General features: G+C 39.1%; 1 protein-coding gene across 1 annotated transcript in view; it reads left to right on the top strand.

Annotated features, from left to right (window-relative positions):
• The first annotated feature begins 7,455 nt into the window (after positions 1-7,455).
• Positions 7,456-17,626, top strand: part of LOC101657802 (olfactory receptor 1052-like) — a 33,025-nt gene continuing 22,854 nt past the window's right edge. Inside the window, exon 1 of the mRNA XM_004717283.2 lies at positions 7,456-7,626. Coding sequence (XP_004717340.2) covers positions 7,456-7,626 — 171 coding nt within the window. The remainder of the gene's footprint in view (positions 7,627-17,626) is intronic.

Below are 17,626 nucleotides of genomic sequence, written 5' to 3'. Positions count from 1 at the left end.
GCCTCCTCGTTCTTTCCTCTATTTCCTTTTACTTTCCTCTTGTCCCATTATCATGTTCAGCCTTCATTTGGGTTTCAGTAATTCCTCTTGGTTATATTGCCCTTGATCAAGCCCTACCAAGCCCCCCACACCCTCCTCGCCATCAATTTTAGATCACTTGTTGTTCCCTTGTCCCTGGATTTGTTCAGGAAATTTTTCAATAAAAATGGACCATGCAAATACCTGGCTGATATCATTCCTAACCACAGAAATAGCAAGTATAAGCACCTAAAAGGTGAAGTGATTAGTGTCATTTAAAAACAGAAAGTAATTCTGCATCTTTAGAGTTGGGTGAGCTAAGCGGAAGCATAGCAGTAGCTAATATCAAAGAAGTAATTAGGTCTAACCCTATAGACTGTGTGTAAACATCACATCTTCTTGAAGGGACACATGAGCATCCTGATGGCAGTTGTAATAGTGTTCTCTTTCTATAGCATCTCTTGGTCACCAAGACATCCCACCACATGGAGACTCACAGATACACCATCGTTGAGCACTCCTTCCATTGTGATAATCCGTGCACTTGTTCACTGGTGTTTCCCCCCAAAGAAGGTCAGGACTCATTGAAATTATTCTCCTTTACCCTTTACCACCCCAAACTGTGAATCCTAGCAACTGTTAAGATGTTATTTGCAACTATGGATGTGACTGTTCTTGATGCTTCATACGAATGGGATTTTGTAATATATGGCATTTTGTGACAAGCTTCTTTCACTTAGTTTGGTTTCAATATTCCCCTATTGTTGTGGCATGTACCAGTATTTCAGTCCTTCTAATTGCTGAATAATATTCTATTGTATGAGCATACTGCTTTACATTTATCCATTTACAATGGATACATATTTGAGATGGTTTCACTTTTAGGCTATATAGAAAATGTAGCTGTGAATATTCATGTACAAGTTTTGTGTGGACATGATTTTTATCTCTCTTGAATTTACAACTTCAGAAACCCTAATAAGTAGTTCTGTATTGACTGATAGTGTCCTTAAGAGTCAGAATCAATTCGATGGCAGTGGGTTTGGGTTAAGAGAAGTGAAGCACCAGAATTCTCTATGTCCTTACCAAAGCCTACACTTATCTGTCTGTCTTTGTTACAACCTTTCTTTTTTAGCAACTGTGCAGTGATCTTGCAAGGTGTTTTTTGTCTTGTAATTCCTGCCTGGCTAATAACTCAGGAACTTTCAATGAGCACCATTTCTGTGTGCTCAGTTCCTTCACTGCAAGCTTAGGGAAAATAAGAAACCCAAGCAGCTTTGGGTTTTTTTTACTTTTGTGGTCTTAATTTTTAAAAATAATTTTATTGGGGGCTCGTACAATTCTTATCACAGTCCATACATCCATCCATTGTGTCAAGCACATTTATACATATGTTGCCATCATTATTCTCAAAACATTTGCTTTCTACTTGAGCCCTTGGTATCAGCTCCTCATTTTTCCCCTCCCTCCCTGCTCCCCCTTGAACCCTTGATAAATTTATAAATTATTCTTATTTTGTCATATCTTACGTCTCCCTTCACCCACTTCTCCACTGTCTGTCTCTCAGGGAGAAAGTTATATGTAGATCCTGTGGTCTTAATTTTTATCTGATGTTTTTATCCTACTCTTGATGCCATAAAAATATGATCTTCCAACCTACTGCCTTCTCTGCATCAGCGCTCTGCAGAACGCTGCTCTTCCCTGCTTTCCTTCAAAACCCCAGAGCCAGAAGGGTGTTAACTGGCACGACCTGAAATCAGAGACTCCGGATACAATTGAGAAAACTCCTCATGTCTCATGGAACCCAACCAAGTCAGTGAACATCAGCCCTTACCTCTTCTCTCCCAAATGGATGGGGAAAGTGCACTTCATAGACTTCAGTCATTTGTGAATTTCTAATAGCAATCTAGCACTGAAATTCACCCACAACTATCCTGAACGAGATAAGAATATGATCGCATCAGTGCATGCTGGGAAAGGATGTTGGCAAGAATTTAATGAGTCCAAGAGAGAATACCGTTTCCATTCAAGCTTTTGCTCCTGAGTGGTGTTTGCCCCCTGAGGAGACCTAGACCAGCTGCTTAGAGAAAGATTAGATGGATACTCCCCAAAGGTCCAGAGGTGTTTATAAATGGGCACCTTGGAAGATCAACTCATGAGTGATTGAAGAAGAGTTTTTAACTGAATTAGGAAATGAGTATGCTCTAGGTAATTTCTGAAATGGCAAGGCCTCCTCATGACTCGTGAAATCCAGTCAACAGTTTCCATTGTCAAGGAGATCTATTCTAGATGGGCAGTAGTGTGGAGAACAGCGAGTCCCCATCAGAGCCAGAAATCCAAGCTTTAGGCCAGAGTCACTGGTGAGTAGTTTGTGTTATCATCACAAATCAGGGGAAAAAAACTCTACTAAGTGTCAGGAGATTCCTAGAGGCCATAGGAGAATATCGTAAAATATTGTGCAAATTTTTATTAGCATTTCTGTGACATTTAGATAATGACAGAGGCTTAGCATCATACTTTCGTGTGAGTCATCTACAATAATGCTCATAAAGTTGAACTGACTTTAGAGAACAATTATTCCAAAACCTCAGAGGTGCCTGATTTCTCCAAGTAAGACATCAGTAGGGAATTCGCCCATGTAAATACAAATGATGCAAAGAATTGGTTCTCTAATTTTGACAGACATTGTTTTTTTGTTTTTTTTTTGAACACGACACGACAGCCAGTTTATAAATCTGCATAGGTGCCTCAGCCCTTAGATCTGTTAATACAGACATTGTTTTAGGAGAGATGTAGGAACATACAAGTCTATGATGCAGTGTAGTGTGACAGTAGATGGAAAAAATATGTATTTAAACAATTGGAAGAAATTTGCATAAGGGAATTTGCCAACATTTGTTGCTGCTGGAGTAGAAAGTTTCCTCTTCATGGTACAACACATTGATGTTTGTGAGGTGAGTTTCAAATTATGTACTAGCTTTAATAAAGCCCTGAATTTTCTGGATGATGTCCTCCCCCAACATACGTTTAAAACAACATCATACATTTGTTATGTTTAGCATTCCTTTCTCTCTCATTTGCCTCCTGAGATGATGAATTGATTAGGAAGGAAAAAAGCAGAGTTGCTGCTCTCTGGTTGGGATTGAACAGATGCTGCCACAAGGTCTCTATAGTGAACAATTCTCTTTACAGGGAAGGAAAATCCTAGGACCAACCCAGGTCATTGCTTTTCTCAAGGTCAGTAAGATGGTTGCACTGGGACTGCTGATTGAAAATGTCCTCCTGAGTATAATTGATTTGTTTCTTCTTGACTTCTCCTTTCCCTGTGGACCTGACCAGAGTGCTGGGTTTTGTCTTTTCCTGTTCCACCGGCTTCAGCCAGCTTGTTCAGGAGCAGTTTGGGCCTCAAGCTGTGGCTCTGTGTTCAGCTACAATAGGCAGGGAGAGCAGATGCTATTGGGGTAAAATGGCAGTGTTGATGGCAAGAGATGCCTTCTCTCAAGGAGATGTTTTTAGTTGAGGTCAGCCCTTCGCCAGTGTGGCACACACTCTCATGAGAGGGGACTCAGTGACTCCATGCTGGTGATGGCACGGATAGAGGAGAGATGCCATTGCCCATGACACCCTACAGAGCCACCCCTTTCTGAAATATGCTGGTTAAGAAGTGCTGATCGATGTCATGTTTGAGGCAAGGACAAACTGAGAAACCTTTCCTGACAAAGACAATATTCTCATGCTGTCATCTAGTAGTAGGAACTATTGATAAAAAGCAAAAGGGCCAATTATCTAGCTCTCGTATTAAGCATAATTTCAAGAACTTTATTTAATCAAAGTTACCACTAGCTGTTTCTTTTGTTTTGTTTATGTATGTGTTGTTGATTTGGTGTTGATTTGACTAAATTCTTAGGAAACTTAAAATACATAGAGATTTCCTTATTTGGTTCTCTTCTTTTTGCTTATATCTTTTTTTGGTAGACCTTTCTTTGCAGCAAAGTGGAATGGAACGATATGGTGTCTAAGTCAGATGATCCTTAAATTCCAGACTTTGGCATCAATCTCCTCGCTTGTAAACCCTAATGGAATGCCTTCTGTATGAGGCTGTGGTTGTAGAAACATGAATGAACAGTTAGGTGTGTAGCATACGCAGCTCAGGGTCTGGTGTAGCATAAGCATTCAATAATAAACAGTAGCTATTAGGATATCTATTTTTCTTTTTTGTTATATTTTAGGAGTATTATACATGAGACCTGACAATCTCATTACTTTGGGATAGGACTGTGTAGGAATGGAAAGGAAGCTGGGGTTGTTTGTTATAGTGCCTTCTTTTATTGTTCAAATGTATATGCATATAAGCAAAGGATTGCAGTGACATGAACCAAATTGTTCACAGTGGTCCTGGGCAGAGTGTGGTGTGGAGAAAGGGATTCCATACTTGTTTGATCTATTTTGCCTTCTGGGAAAACTCTCAGTGAATATGTGCTACTTTCAAGTTTTAAAATGCCCCAAATTTCTCATTTCAAAAATATAGTGAGATTCTTTGTACATTTCTTTATAATTTTCTATTAATCTACTTATTTTGAAATAAAATGTAAATATCTATACATGTAATCAGAGCAACAATAATTTGAGGGGCCACAATTAAGGTTAGTTATTCATATGCAACCCATCACCAGACTGTTAGTTTGTTGAACCATAAAGGCTTGTGTGTTGACGCCATGCTAGAAGTTATGACAGTAGTATTTCAAATTCTCTCAGAATCATTTTTGTTGGGCAATTGTTAGCAGAGTTTCCATAATAACACACAGTAAGAAGAAATGCCTGGCTCTTACCTCTAAGAATAAGTCCATGAACATTTTATGAATTGCAATGAGATATTGCCTGGTATCGTGCTAGAAGATGGGCCCCTAGGTTGAAAGTCACCGCACAACAGGTGCAGCAGTCGATCCAAACATGCCAGTAATCATTCATCCGGTGCAGGACCAAATAACATTTTGTTCTGTTAAACATAAAGGTAAACATAAGTAGAAGCTGCCTTGATGGCAAACACACCATTTGTATGTAATAGTATGCATTTTTTAAGGAACTAGTATCCTTAAAGCACATTGTATCAGTGATACTTCTTAGTTGGGCATTGTGATCAGGATGATGATTGTAAGATTAATCATTTTAATGATGATGATAATGATGATAATTCTCCACAGTTGCCATATGCCCAATGTGTAAGTGTCAAGGATATGACAAATGACTTGGTCATCATCACCCCTCACCTACCCATCCCACTGGCTTCAGGAATGAGAGTAACCAGTCAGACCAAGTGAAAACAAATTCTCATCCACCAGATTTCATTGCAACTCCAGTAGGTTCTCCCTAGGGACTCACTTCAACTACTCTGAAGTCGTATTATAAGACATTTTACTAAGCTTTGTATGCAACTCAAGAAGCCATATTATTTTTAATCTCCTAATATTTAAGATGCACTTTTATGATGTAGTTGTCTACCGACCATGTATCAGTTAACTAAAGTACACTTTTGGGGACCCACCTTCATGTGGGATTTCATTTCTAACTATGAATATCCCTACAAAAGAGATGGTTGTATCTACTTTTTTGATAGCATGAATAAAGAGAAGATGTCTCATTGATTTCCAAATGAGTAGATAAAAGAAACTAAAGAATAGCAAACACATGTTGTACACTGACTTTCTAAGAGGACATGTTGGGTCCTAGCCTTATAATCCTGGTTTATTGTGAGAGCTAGAGGTAGTAATGCTTATAGCCAAGGAAAGGTGAATATTGGTTAGCCATCTTCCTGGATCCCTTCATCCAGGTAAGTTTGGGGGATCTCAAGAGTTCCAATTTAACATTCCCCATTTTTCACTCTACTTATCTTCTCTGGCTGACTTCACTTACACTCATGGTTTCACAGCCACAGTATCTCTGCAATTTTATCCTGTCTTCTGAGAACAAAGCCTATATTTTTAACTGCCTATTGGGCATCCCACATGGATATCCTGCAGGCACCTAAAACACAATGTTAGTCCAATTGAATCCTCTGTATCCTACCCCTAGACTTGCCACACTTCATTTATTTCCTGTTTTAATTCATGATCTTACCATCCAACCAAAGTGCTTTGGTTTCTTCGTGACCCATAGACTTAAAGTACTCAAACATGGCTCAGTCTCTGTGAGCTACGGCAGCAGTTTTCTCCAAGCTCCATCAAGCTACATGCATATTCAGTTATAGGCTGTTTAATCTGGTCATAGCTCTCAGAACACTCCCTTGGATTAAACAAAGGTATTTTCAGCCTAATCTTTATGGAAAAGAGACACCGAGGGTAGAATTTACCTTTATATGATTTCTTGGAAATCACAGAAAAGATTCTGTACGTGGGTGTATGTTAATTTTCTGAATCTGTAGTTTTTATCAGGAGCCCTGATGGTGCAGGGGGTAAGTAAGTACCCTACTACACCAAAGGTTAACGGTTCAAACCCACTAGCTACTCCTTGATAGAAAGATGTTAGAGTCTGCCTCATGAAGATTTAGAGCATTAGAAGCTCCATGGGCCAGGTCTATTCTCTCCAGTATGGTTGCTGAGTCAAAATTGACCTGATGACAATGGCTTCAGAGTTGTTTGTTTTTAGTCATTTTTATCAGTTTCTCAAAGCTGATAGCTTTACTATTTTCTGAAACCCAGGCAATTTCTCTCCAAATACCTGCTGCTTGCAGTCCACCCCTCACCTAGAATGTAGCCCATGAGTCGCCATAGCTAATATGCTGCAGCCATTCCAGCCCGTCTTCACACCAAAGCCTCACTCTAGGGAGCCCAGTCATCTGGGTTCCCTCAGAACCCACGAGAGGAGGGCAGGTATTTCTCAGGCCCCTCTGAAAAGTTCACTCCATTTTTCCTCTTCCTAAAGACCTGGTTTAGAGGATAGGCCCTGTACAGCCTCCTACATCCCAATGTTGTATCTCAGAGGCAGCTGATGCACTGACATCCCTCCTGAGGTAGCAAATGATGTCCTGCTTAAAGTGAAAATTGGCAGATTCATCATACTTAGAAAGAAAGGGCTTAGCAGCAAACTCCTGGTTCCTCTCCATGGCAAGGGAGTACCGCTATAAGTGAAAGGACTGCCAACAGAGCTCAGTCAACGTCCTTCTTCCAGTAGCAGCAACCCACCAGTCCACTGGTGCCCTAGAGACCTTGGAGTCCTTTAGTTAATAGCTGTTTTGTCGGGAGAAGGCTTCTTGAGCTTGTAGCCATTGACTGGACAGACACTTGCTACTATTGCATGAGATGCCTGACATCCTTTTGCCTAGTGTGTCCTTGCTAGACTTAGGACAATGGGCTTAGGATGGTGTTTGCATACATGTTCCCCCACAATAAAACATGCACACAGAGAGATATGCACACGCACCTGAACATCCATCCATCCATCATGAGCAAGATTGCATTTGCTGTCGAGTCCCAGGAACCATCAACCCGGTTCACTCCTCCAAGGGAGTCACTGGAAAGAGATGAGCGCTGTGCAGGGCAGCATGAAGTCATGAGACTCGCGCCGGGAAACCCTGTGAAGGCAGTTGGAATCATCCGGAGTAAGAGTGATAAGGTACTGACTGTACTTGTAGTACAGAGGAAATCGGAAGTTCGGAAACTGGAGAAAATATTTGTGAAGTCTTCGTGATGGGTTGCACTTGGGTCTGACCAATCTTGAAAGGAAAGTGGCATGAAGAATGTAACCACTGGTGTTAATTATTTTAAAAAATTGTAATTCACAAATCCAAAGTGTACATATTGATTAAATATTCCATATATATGTACCCACATACTCACTACCCAAATCAAGGTATTGAACATTTCCATCACTTCAGAAAATTCCTTCATGCTTCTTTCCCTTCGATATTATCAAGAGAAACTTACTAATTAGCTCTCTTGGTCATCATTAGTTGTGTCCATTTTTGAACTACATTTAAATGGAGGCATATAGGACAAATTCTTTTATTTATGAATAAATAGGAGCCATAGAGGTATAATGATTAAGAGTTAGACTCCAATTCTCATGGTCAGCAGTTTGAAACCACCAGCAGTTCCTTGGGAGAAAGACTGGGCTTCCTACTCCTGTAAACAGTTAGTCTAGGAAACCCTCAGGGAACACTGTGAGTCAGCATTGTCTCGAGGGCAGCAAGTTTGATTTGTCGACCCAAATAATGTTCATAATTTAACCAACATTAAATGTATCAATAATGTGTGTTTTAAAAATAATTGGATAACAGTCCACTGTATGCCTGTACAGTGATTGTATACTCGGGTCCTTGTTAATTTCCAGTTTCTTTATATACAGTTTGGGAGGTTGTGATGTGATCTGGTTTTAACATTCTCAAACAGGTTCTTTTGTCAGTATATGCACTGACTTCGCTTGGTTGCATGCCTAGAAGTAAGAAGCCCTGGTGGCACAATGCAGGGAGCACAGAGTTGCTAATCTCAAGGTTCATGGTTCAAATGCTAGGCTCCATAGGAAAAAATGTGAGGCTGTCTGCTTCCTTACAGCTTATAGTCGAAAATCATAAGGAGTAGCTATTCTCTGTGCTACAGGGTCACTATGAGTTGGAATCGCCTTGAGAGCAGTGAATATGGTTTTGATGATGGTTGTGTCTAGGAGTAGAATTGTTAAGTCATACAGCACCAGTGACTACATCAATGGGCTCAGGCATAGGAACCATTGTGAGGAGGGCATCGGACTAAGCAGTGTTTCAATGTGTTGTGCACACGGTCGCTATGAGTCGACCAACTCACACTTACCAACAGTAGCAGTAACTGTATGCTTGCCTTTATTGTAAATTACCAAATAATTTTCCAAAGTGGCTTATAGACTTCAATTTTATTCCTGGAGGTTCTGAGATCTGGGAAATGTGTTGCTCCCACTCTTGCAACTAACAAAAACAGGACAAAAATTAATGACTTTTCTCAAATCCATCAGGGAATTGAGACCTCAAGCCAAACACCTGAAGGGAAAGCAGGGGAGAGACAGAGTTTCGCAGGACAAACAAGACTCAAGCCCTTTTTTAAAACCTGGGTAAAAGTCATGATATATAAGTTGATAAGAATGTTCCACTAAAATTTGTTCAGTTACTAAAGATTGAGTATGTGTTAGCCTGAGATTGCAAAGTCTTGAGGGCTATAGACATGAGTAGGATGCACCCATTTGCTTTCCCTCCCTGAACTTCAGAACATTCTCACCAGAAGAGAACAAAGAGCATCCATTCAGGCTCCCGTGGAAACCCACTGCAACTTGGGAAGAGGATAGGATCAAAGAGCTCTGTCGTTTAAGGGGTCAGGAGGAAGTAGGCCCAGCTCTGTAGCTGAAGGAGTGGAAGGATGGCTATGAAGGCCAGGTACCCAGTCCCTGTAAATGGAACATCACAGAATTCTACTCCTTTGTTCCCCACTAGTCCACGAACAAGTCATAAGTAAAAATAGTAATAGCTGTGTCATCATCAAAAACAGCTTATCCCTAGAGACTAGCATAAAAAGAAGACCCCAACTCAAGCAGGGGGGTAGCAATTAAGGGAGTGAAATGCAGTGACAAATCAGTTAGCACCCGAAGCACAGGGTATCACTAGACAAATATGAAGCCTGTATTGCATTGCAGGTAACCTTAGCAACAGAAACTGCAAACTCAGCCCAAGCCTTCAGCATATTAGCACAATGGCCAACACTAAAGGTCTAGTAAAGCAAATGCATGCTGCATGCTTATCTCCAGATCCAGTAGATAGAAAAGTATGTCTGCATGTGCATATGCACACACATAACTACATCTATCTCTACGGAGAGTTTGGTCCTTGGGTGGTACAATTAGCTGCTAACCTCAACGTTGGCACTTCTAATCTATGCAGTGAAGAAAAGGATGGTCAAATGGTTTCGTGAAGATTATAGTAAAAAAAAAATCCTACTCAGTAGCACATAGCTTCAATGAATTCGAATCAGCTCAGTAGCAACAGGTTTGATGTCGAGGAACAAAGTTATATTGACTAGATGAACACCATTTTGAGTGGCAATGGCACAACAGAAGGAAAAACAAGCTTGTCTCCAAAGCTCATCTATTAGCATTCATGTGGGACAGTGCATATGTGTGTCTATACACACATACATGCAGACACACACAAGGGAACTTCAAAAAGTTTATGGAAAAGATCACGGAATTTTCTCACAAAATTTTAAAGGTCCATACAGATACATTAGATATATACATGTATACATAGTGATAATATAGATAGATAGGTATATGGGGAGACATCAAAAATTCCTAGAAATGCAATTTAAAATATAATTACATTTTTTCAGGATTTTTTAAAAGATCATTTTATTGGGGTCTCATACAGCTTCTATAACAATCATCAATGCATCAACAATCAACAATCATCAATTGTATCAAGCATATTTGTACATATGTTGCCATGATTATTTTCTAAACATTTACATTCTATTTGAGCTCTTGGTATCAGCTCCTCTTTTTTACTCTCCCTCCCCGCCTCCTCCCCTCATGGCTCCTTGATAAATTATGAATTATTATTATTTTCATATCTTACACCAACCATGGTCTACCTTCCCCTGTGGTTTCTTCCTCCCTCCTCTCCCCACCTTCCGCCTACCTCCTGGTATGGCTACTCCCATTTCTGTTCCTGAGGGGTTTATCTTCCCTGAATTCTGCATGTTGTGAGCTCTTATCTGAACCTGTGTATATGCTCCAGTCTAGCCCGAAGTGAAAGGCAGGATTGGGGTCATGATAGTGGGGGTTGAGGAAGCCTCAAGGAACCAAAGCAATATGTGTGTTTCATCAGTGCTATACTACACCCTGGTTGACTCATCTTCAGGAATTTTTTGACACCCCTTCATTTGTCCATTACATGTTAAACTCTCAACAAAATGTTATGAAGCATACATAATACATAAGGGTAGGAAAAATCAATATCTGAAGAGACAAAGCAAATGTCAAAACCAGATTCAGATATGACACAGATGTTAAAACTATCGGGTAAGGAATTTTAAGTTAGTAAAAAGCTTTAGTGGAAAAGGTAGACTGCATTCAAGGTGACATAGGTAATTCCAGCAGAAGGACAAAAACAATAAGGAAAGGCAAAATGGAAATGTCAGGACTCAAAGAATAGTGCCTTCATGGGTTCCTCGGCCAAAGAAAGAAACCGTGAATTTAAGAAATTTCTAGAAGAAAGCTGCCATCTAAGTGAGGCAAGAGCTAAGTGTACACTGAAGAAGCACACCAGCCTGTGTGGTCCAAAGACGACAATAACAAAATCCAAATATGATGAAAGGAAAAGTATCAGAGCTTAAATTGTGAACATATATTTTGGAGAAGGCAATGGAGGACAGTGGGAGCCCAACATGCATCTGCAAAACCCATCCAGTCAGCGCTCTGGCAGATCCCCTCTGGCCACAGGCAAGGAACTCGAACAGCTTTGCTATCCGACAGAGATTACTGTCAACTTGATTATGGTCAACTTGGTATAAAATGATACTTGGTCAGCTAGCCTCCCTCTTGATCCAACCTGAATTTGCTCTAGGTTTAAATATTGCTTTCTTGTTCGGTGACAGAAATTTCCTCTCTGGCTTGTTTTAATTCTTCTCGTGGTCTTTTCTTTTTTGCTCTTTATTTTTATTTCATTATTATTATTATCTTTCTGTTTCATTTTATTTTTGTTTTTATTGTTTCTGTTGGTGTTTCAGGTTATGAAGCGCAGAAGGAGTGGATGAATAGAGGTAATAACTGATGCCATGGTTTATCAGGGATGTAGAGGGAGGAGGAGGGAAACTGGGGAGTAAATAATGCACGTAGGAGGGAGCACTAGAACATATTGTGATGATGTATATACAACGCTTTTCAAAAGAAACCTAACTATGGAAATGCATGATATGTGAATTATATATCAATAAAACTATTTTTAAAAGAAACTGCCAGTAGAAATTACCCATAACAAATAGAGGAAAAATAAAAGAATAAGAGAAACCAAGAGCTATCGTGCAAGCTGAAAAGTAAGATCATAAGAAAATGCATCTAAACAAATGCTGAAAGTGATTTAACAAAATACAATAACTATCCACGATAAGAAAAAGAAGTAGGGTTGGAAGGTAACTTCTTAAACCGAACAATAGGCATCTAGAAAAAACAATTCCGCTGAAGATCAAGGGTGCAGCCTTCAATGTGAAGGCTTTACAAGTAAATGTAAAGATAACCAAAGTCTGCACAACCGGATTAATAGGCAGCATCATGATCAATGGTGAAAAGGTTGAAGTTGTCAAGGATTTTGTCTCGCTTGGATCCACAAGCAATGCTCATGGAAGCAGCAGTCAAGAAATCCAAGGATGCACCACACGACCTCTTTAAAATGTTGAAAGGCAAGGATGTTACTTTAAGGCCAACGGTATATCTGAGCCAAGCCATGGTGTTTTCAATTGCATCATGTGCGTGTGAAAGTCAGGCATGGAAAAAAGAAGACCCAAGAAGAACAGGTGCATGTGAATTGTGCTGCTGACAAAGAGTATTGAAAACCCCATGGACTGCCAAAAGAACTAGCAAATCCGTCTTAGAAGAAGTACAGTCAGAATGCTCCTTAGAGGCCAGGATTTCAAGATTTTGTCTCATGTGCTTTGGGCATGTTATCAGGAGAGATCAGTTCCTGGAAAAGGGCATCGTGCTTGATAAATTGGAGGGACAGTGGAAAAAGAGGAGCCTCTTGACAAGATAAATTGTCACAGGGTCTGCAGCAGTGGGCTCAAACATCAGAACAATTACGAAGACGGCCCAGCGCCAGAAACATTTCGTTCCAGCTCAGCGGTTCCGTTACATAGACGCGCCACACTTTAACAGTGCATCCATGATGGGCACTGAGGTTGTTTTCACGTTTGGGCTATTGTAATCTCACTGATATAAAAAGATAAAATTAAGCAAATGAATAGAGACCAAAGATTATTCATTGTTGTCAGGGCTGGGGAATGGGGGTGGAGTGGAAATGGGTGATTGCTTTTTTACCATTAAGCTTATGATGTTAGGAAAATCACCTTAATGGAGGGTAAGTGTTGGACAGCTAGTTGAAGTCATTGATATTAATAACTTGTTAACTTCAAAAAGGTACATAATTGGTTTGGCATATGTTATATTGGATATATATTTATAGCCACAACATCAAAAAGAGCAGCTGTTAAGTCAGCTTATGTACAAACAAAGACTTCATGGAACTAGGTTACTTGGTTTGAAAATTTATCTAAGGTCATGGTTTCCTGGGACATCCAGTTAATTGGGCTAATATCAGAGGTAGTGCTCCTGTTCTATCTCCTGGTTTATTGAGTAATGCCTTGAATCTTAAAAGCTTGCAAGCAGCCAGCCATCCGAAGCACAACAATTGGCCTCTCTTTTCCTCAACCGACCAAGGAGGGAGAGACAGGAACAGGAGAAAATGGTAAGTGTAGCTAATTGCTTCTACAAACAATTGTCTAGTTTTCCATTAGAGGAGAACTAAATGGTGCCTGGCTGCCCTTACTGGTCATTTTCATCCACAATTCTATAGATGAATCCTGATCAAAAGAGGGAAAATTAAAAATGGAATTTCATATTTCCATGCGGAATAGACTTTCGGAAGCCACTGAGATTGTATAAACCCCTGAAATTATAGTCCTGAGATCATCTAAAAACCTTAAACCCAAATTATCCCCTAAAGTCTTCTTTTAACCAAATAATTGTGTTGCTTAATTAATAAAAGAATATCTTCTTTGAGCATTATTTGCCAGTTACCTAACTGGGATCCCATTGACAACAACAGCTCAAAAGATTAGGTACAAAATCTAGGAGGGAGGGAGTTGATGCTACTGAGAAGAAGCGAGTCAGGCTGCCAGAGTGTGGACGACAGCACAAGTGGAAGATTGTCAGCAATGACACGATTGCATGCATAGACATTTCGGATTGGGGCATGTTCTGCTGTGTGTAGTCTCAACAACAGCAATGTAAAAGAAACTTTTTAAAGGATGAGTGATTTGTCTTTCTAAGTAAGTTGACAGCCCAGGTTCCCTTTACATCCCACCCCTATATTTGGTTGCTCCAGTAATGTTTATTTGCAGTCAATCTTTATCCTATTGATTGGCTTTGGCAGCTTTGCTGAAAATCAATTAACTATATTTAAGTATGTCTAAATAAAAGTTTATTTCTGAACTCTGCTTTTTTCTTTGACCCCTGATGGTTTTATTTACAATAATGAAACACTAACAATTTAATTGTACAGATGTTTAAAATCTTTCAATGTAGAAAATTTTAATTCTTTAAATATGGAAGTGTAAATCTAACTTTACTTTTCTTTGTCATTCAATATGCTTTGAATTTCCATATAAATTTCAGAATCCGCTTATAATTTTTTCAAAAAGGAAAGCTGAAGTTGTTTTTTATATATAAATCATTTTATTGGGGGCTTGTACAATTCTTATCACAGTCCATACATCCATCCATTGTGTCAAGCACATTTGTACATATGTTGCCATCATCATTCTCAAAACATTTGCTTTCTACTTGAGCCCTTGGTATCAGCTCCTCATTTTTCCCCTCCCTCCCCACCCCACCTACCTCGTGAACCCTTGATAATTTATAAATTATTATTATTATTTTCTCATGCTTTACACTGTCTGATGTCAACCTTCACCCACTTTTCTGTTGTCCATCCCCCATGAAGGGGGTTATATGTCGATCCTTGTAATAGGTCCCCCCTTTCTACTTCACCTTCCCTCCACCCTCAATGTATCGCCACTCACACCATTGGTCCTGAAGGGATCATCCACCCTGGATTCCCTGCGTTTCCAGTTCCTATCACTTCCAGTGTACATCCTCTGGTCTGGCCGAATTTATAAGGTAGAATTGGGATCATGATAGTCGAGGGGGCCGGGCGGTGGGGATGGGGAAGTATTAAAGAACTAGAGGAAAGTTGTACGTCTCATCGTTGCTATACTGCACCCTGACTAGCTCGTCTCCTCCCTGCAACCCTTCTTGTAAGGGGATGTCCAGTTGCCTACAGATGGGCTTTGGGTCCACACTCCACACTCCCCCCTCATTCACAATGATACGAATTTTGTTCTTTGATGCCTGATACCTGATCCCATCGACAACTCGTGATCTTCTGGTGTGCTTCTTCCATGTGGGCTTTGTTGTTTCTCAGCTAGATGGCCGCTTGTTTACCTTCAAGACTGTATCTTTTGATAGCTGGGCACCATCAGAAAAGCTGAAACTTTTATTGAAATTACATGGAATCTTTAGGATTATTTTGCTCTCATCAGTACTTTGTATTTTATAAAAGAGATGTGTTGCAATTTATTATAATTTATTTTGTTAAATTTATTCCTACATTCTTTTGATTATTAAAACTATTGTAAATGTTACTGTTATAATATACATTTCCTATATTTGTTAACCGGAGGAATGCAATTGATATTTATTTATTGACCTTGATATTTAGTTATATATTAATTTGTTCATTTCTTTTTGGTCTCCTACATACGTGATCATGACGTCTATGAATGACGGCTAGTTAACATCTTTCTATTACATACTTATGTCTTTTTTTTTTTTTAGTATTATTGCCTTATTGCTCTGGTTAGATTACCTAGTAATTTTTTTTAGCATAATGGTGAGAATAGATATTCTCATCTTTTTCTGAGTTCAGAAAGTGTCACTGTTAAGTCTGATGGTACTTGCAGATTTTTAGATGAATATATCTTATCAGACTGAGAGAGTATCCTTTTGTCTAATTTGTTGAGGTTTTTTTTCTTTTATTATTTTAAAAATTGTGAGTGGGTGCTGATTTTTATCAAAATGCGTTTAATGCATTTATTTAAAATTTCATGTTTTTCTCCATCATTTTATTAATGGGAGGATTTTTTTTCTTTAAAAATACTTTTCATAATATTTTGATGAAAAGTTTATTCCTATTAAGAGGGCAACTCAGTCATTTTAATAGCATTCATGCTGTTGTGCGACTATCACAACTTTTAATTTCCAATTGTTTTATTAGCCTAAAAAGAAGCCTAATATTTCCTAATGATTTACTCCCATTTACTCCCTAATCCTGATAACCACTAATAAATTTTGGTTTCTACATATTTCCCTAGTGTAGGTATTTCATATAGGAGGAATCATACAGTATCTGTTCATTATTGTCTGACTTGTTTCATTTAGCATAAGGTTTTCATCCATGCTGAAGCATGTTTCAGAACTTGATTTCTCTTCATGGCTGTGTAATATTCCATTGTACATATATGTATTTTATGTATCCATTCATTTGTTAATAGAAACCAGCTATTTTCAATTGTTGACTATTGTGACTAATACTTCAGTGAATCCTGGTGTAGAATCATTTGTTTGAGTCCTTGCTTCCAAATCTTTGGGTTATATACTTAGCAGTGGGATTCCTGGGAACACAATAACCCCATGTTCAACTTGCTGAGGAACCGACCAAGTTTTCCCCACAGTGGTTGCACCATTTAACATTCCCACCAGTGATGCGTGAAGATTTCAGTTACTCCACATCCTCACCAACTCTGTAGCCCGTTTTCCCAATAATAGCCCTTCTAATGTAATTTTGTAATTTTGATTTGCATTTCCCTAATGGCTAACAATGTTAGACATCTTAGCATGGACTCATTGGTCATTGGATATTTTCTTTGGCAAAAGAAAAAATGTCTTTTCAAGTTTTTTGTGCATATTTTAGTTGGGTTGTTTGTCTTTTGGTGTTGAATTGTAGAAGTTATTTATATAACCTACATATATACCCTAGATGCTGTTATTTCCTTTAATCTTCTGTATTGAATATTGTATAAACCCCCACCTTTTTTTTTTCCTTAAGTGGGTATCGTGAATGATGTATTATGCATTATTTACATGTTTTTCAATTTACTCTCCCTCTGACCTTTGATAAAGACCTGTGTGGATCATAACAAACTGTAGATAACATTGCCCAAAATGAGATTTCCAGAAAACTTCATGTGCTTATGTGGAACTTGTTCAAGACACAATCAATTGAATAGAACAAAGTAAATAAAACTGGGTTACACAATGATGGAGCTGATGTGTAGCATGGAATCATCAGTGACAATATCCCCAAGGAAGAAATAGCTCAGGAAAACTATCAATGAACATGGGAAATGGACCATGCAAATATCTGAGTGAGATCATTCGTAACAGTGAAAATAGAAAATGCAAGCATCTAAAATGGGTACATTACACCTAAGTGCTTGGTGTAATGTACAAACAGAGCATAACCCTGCATGGCTGGTGTTGGGTGAGCTAAGAAGTAGAATGACTGTAACTAGTATCAGAGGTCAGATGCTATAGAACTTTGTAGACCAAGGTAAGATCTTGGGACTCTATCCTGAATGGGATGGGATACTATTGGAGTTATGAGAGTGACATGATTTTGTTTATATTACAGAAACTTACATTGGTTGATGATGAGAGGAAACAGATGAAATGGGAATAGAGGTGAGGAAAAAGATTGGGACACTGGTAGGAAATTAGTGGTATCAGTGGTGAAGATGGTGAGAAGTTGTCAGATTCATAAGGCATT

This window comes from Echinops telfairi, unplaced genomic scaffold (assembly GCF_000313985.2).
Source record: "Echinops telfairi isolate 266 unplaced genomic scaffold, ASM31398v2 ScPeMD7_7466;HRSCAF=8504, whole genome shotgun sequence".
NCBI classification, from domain to species: Eukaryota; Metazoa; Chordata; class Mammalia; order Afrosoricida; family Tenrecidae; genus Echinops; species Echinops telfairi.
The sequence above is the reverse complement of the archived record's forward strand: the minus strand, read 5'-3'. Positions and strand labels throughout refer to the sequence as shown.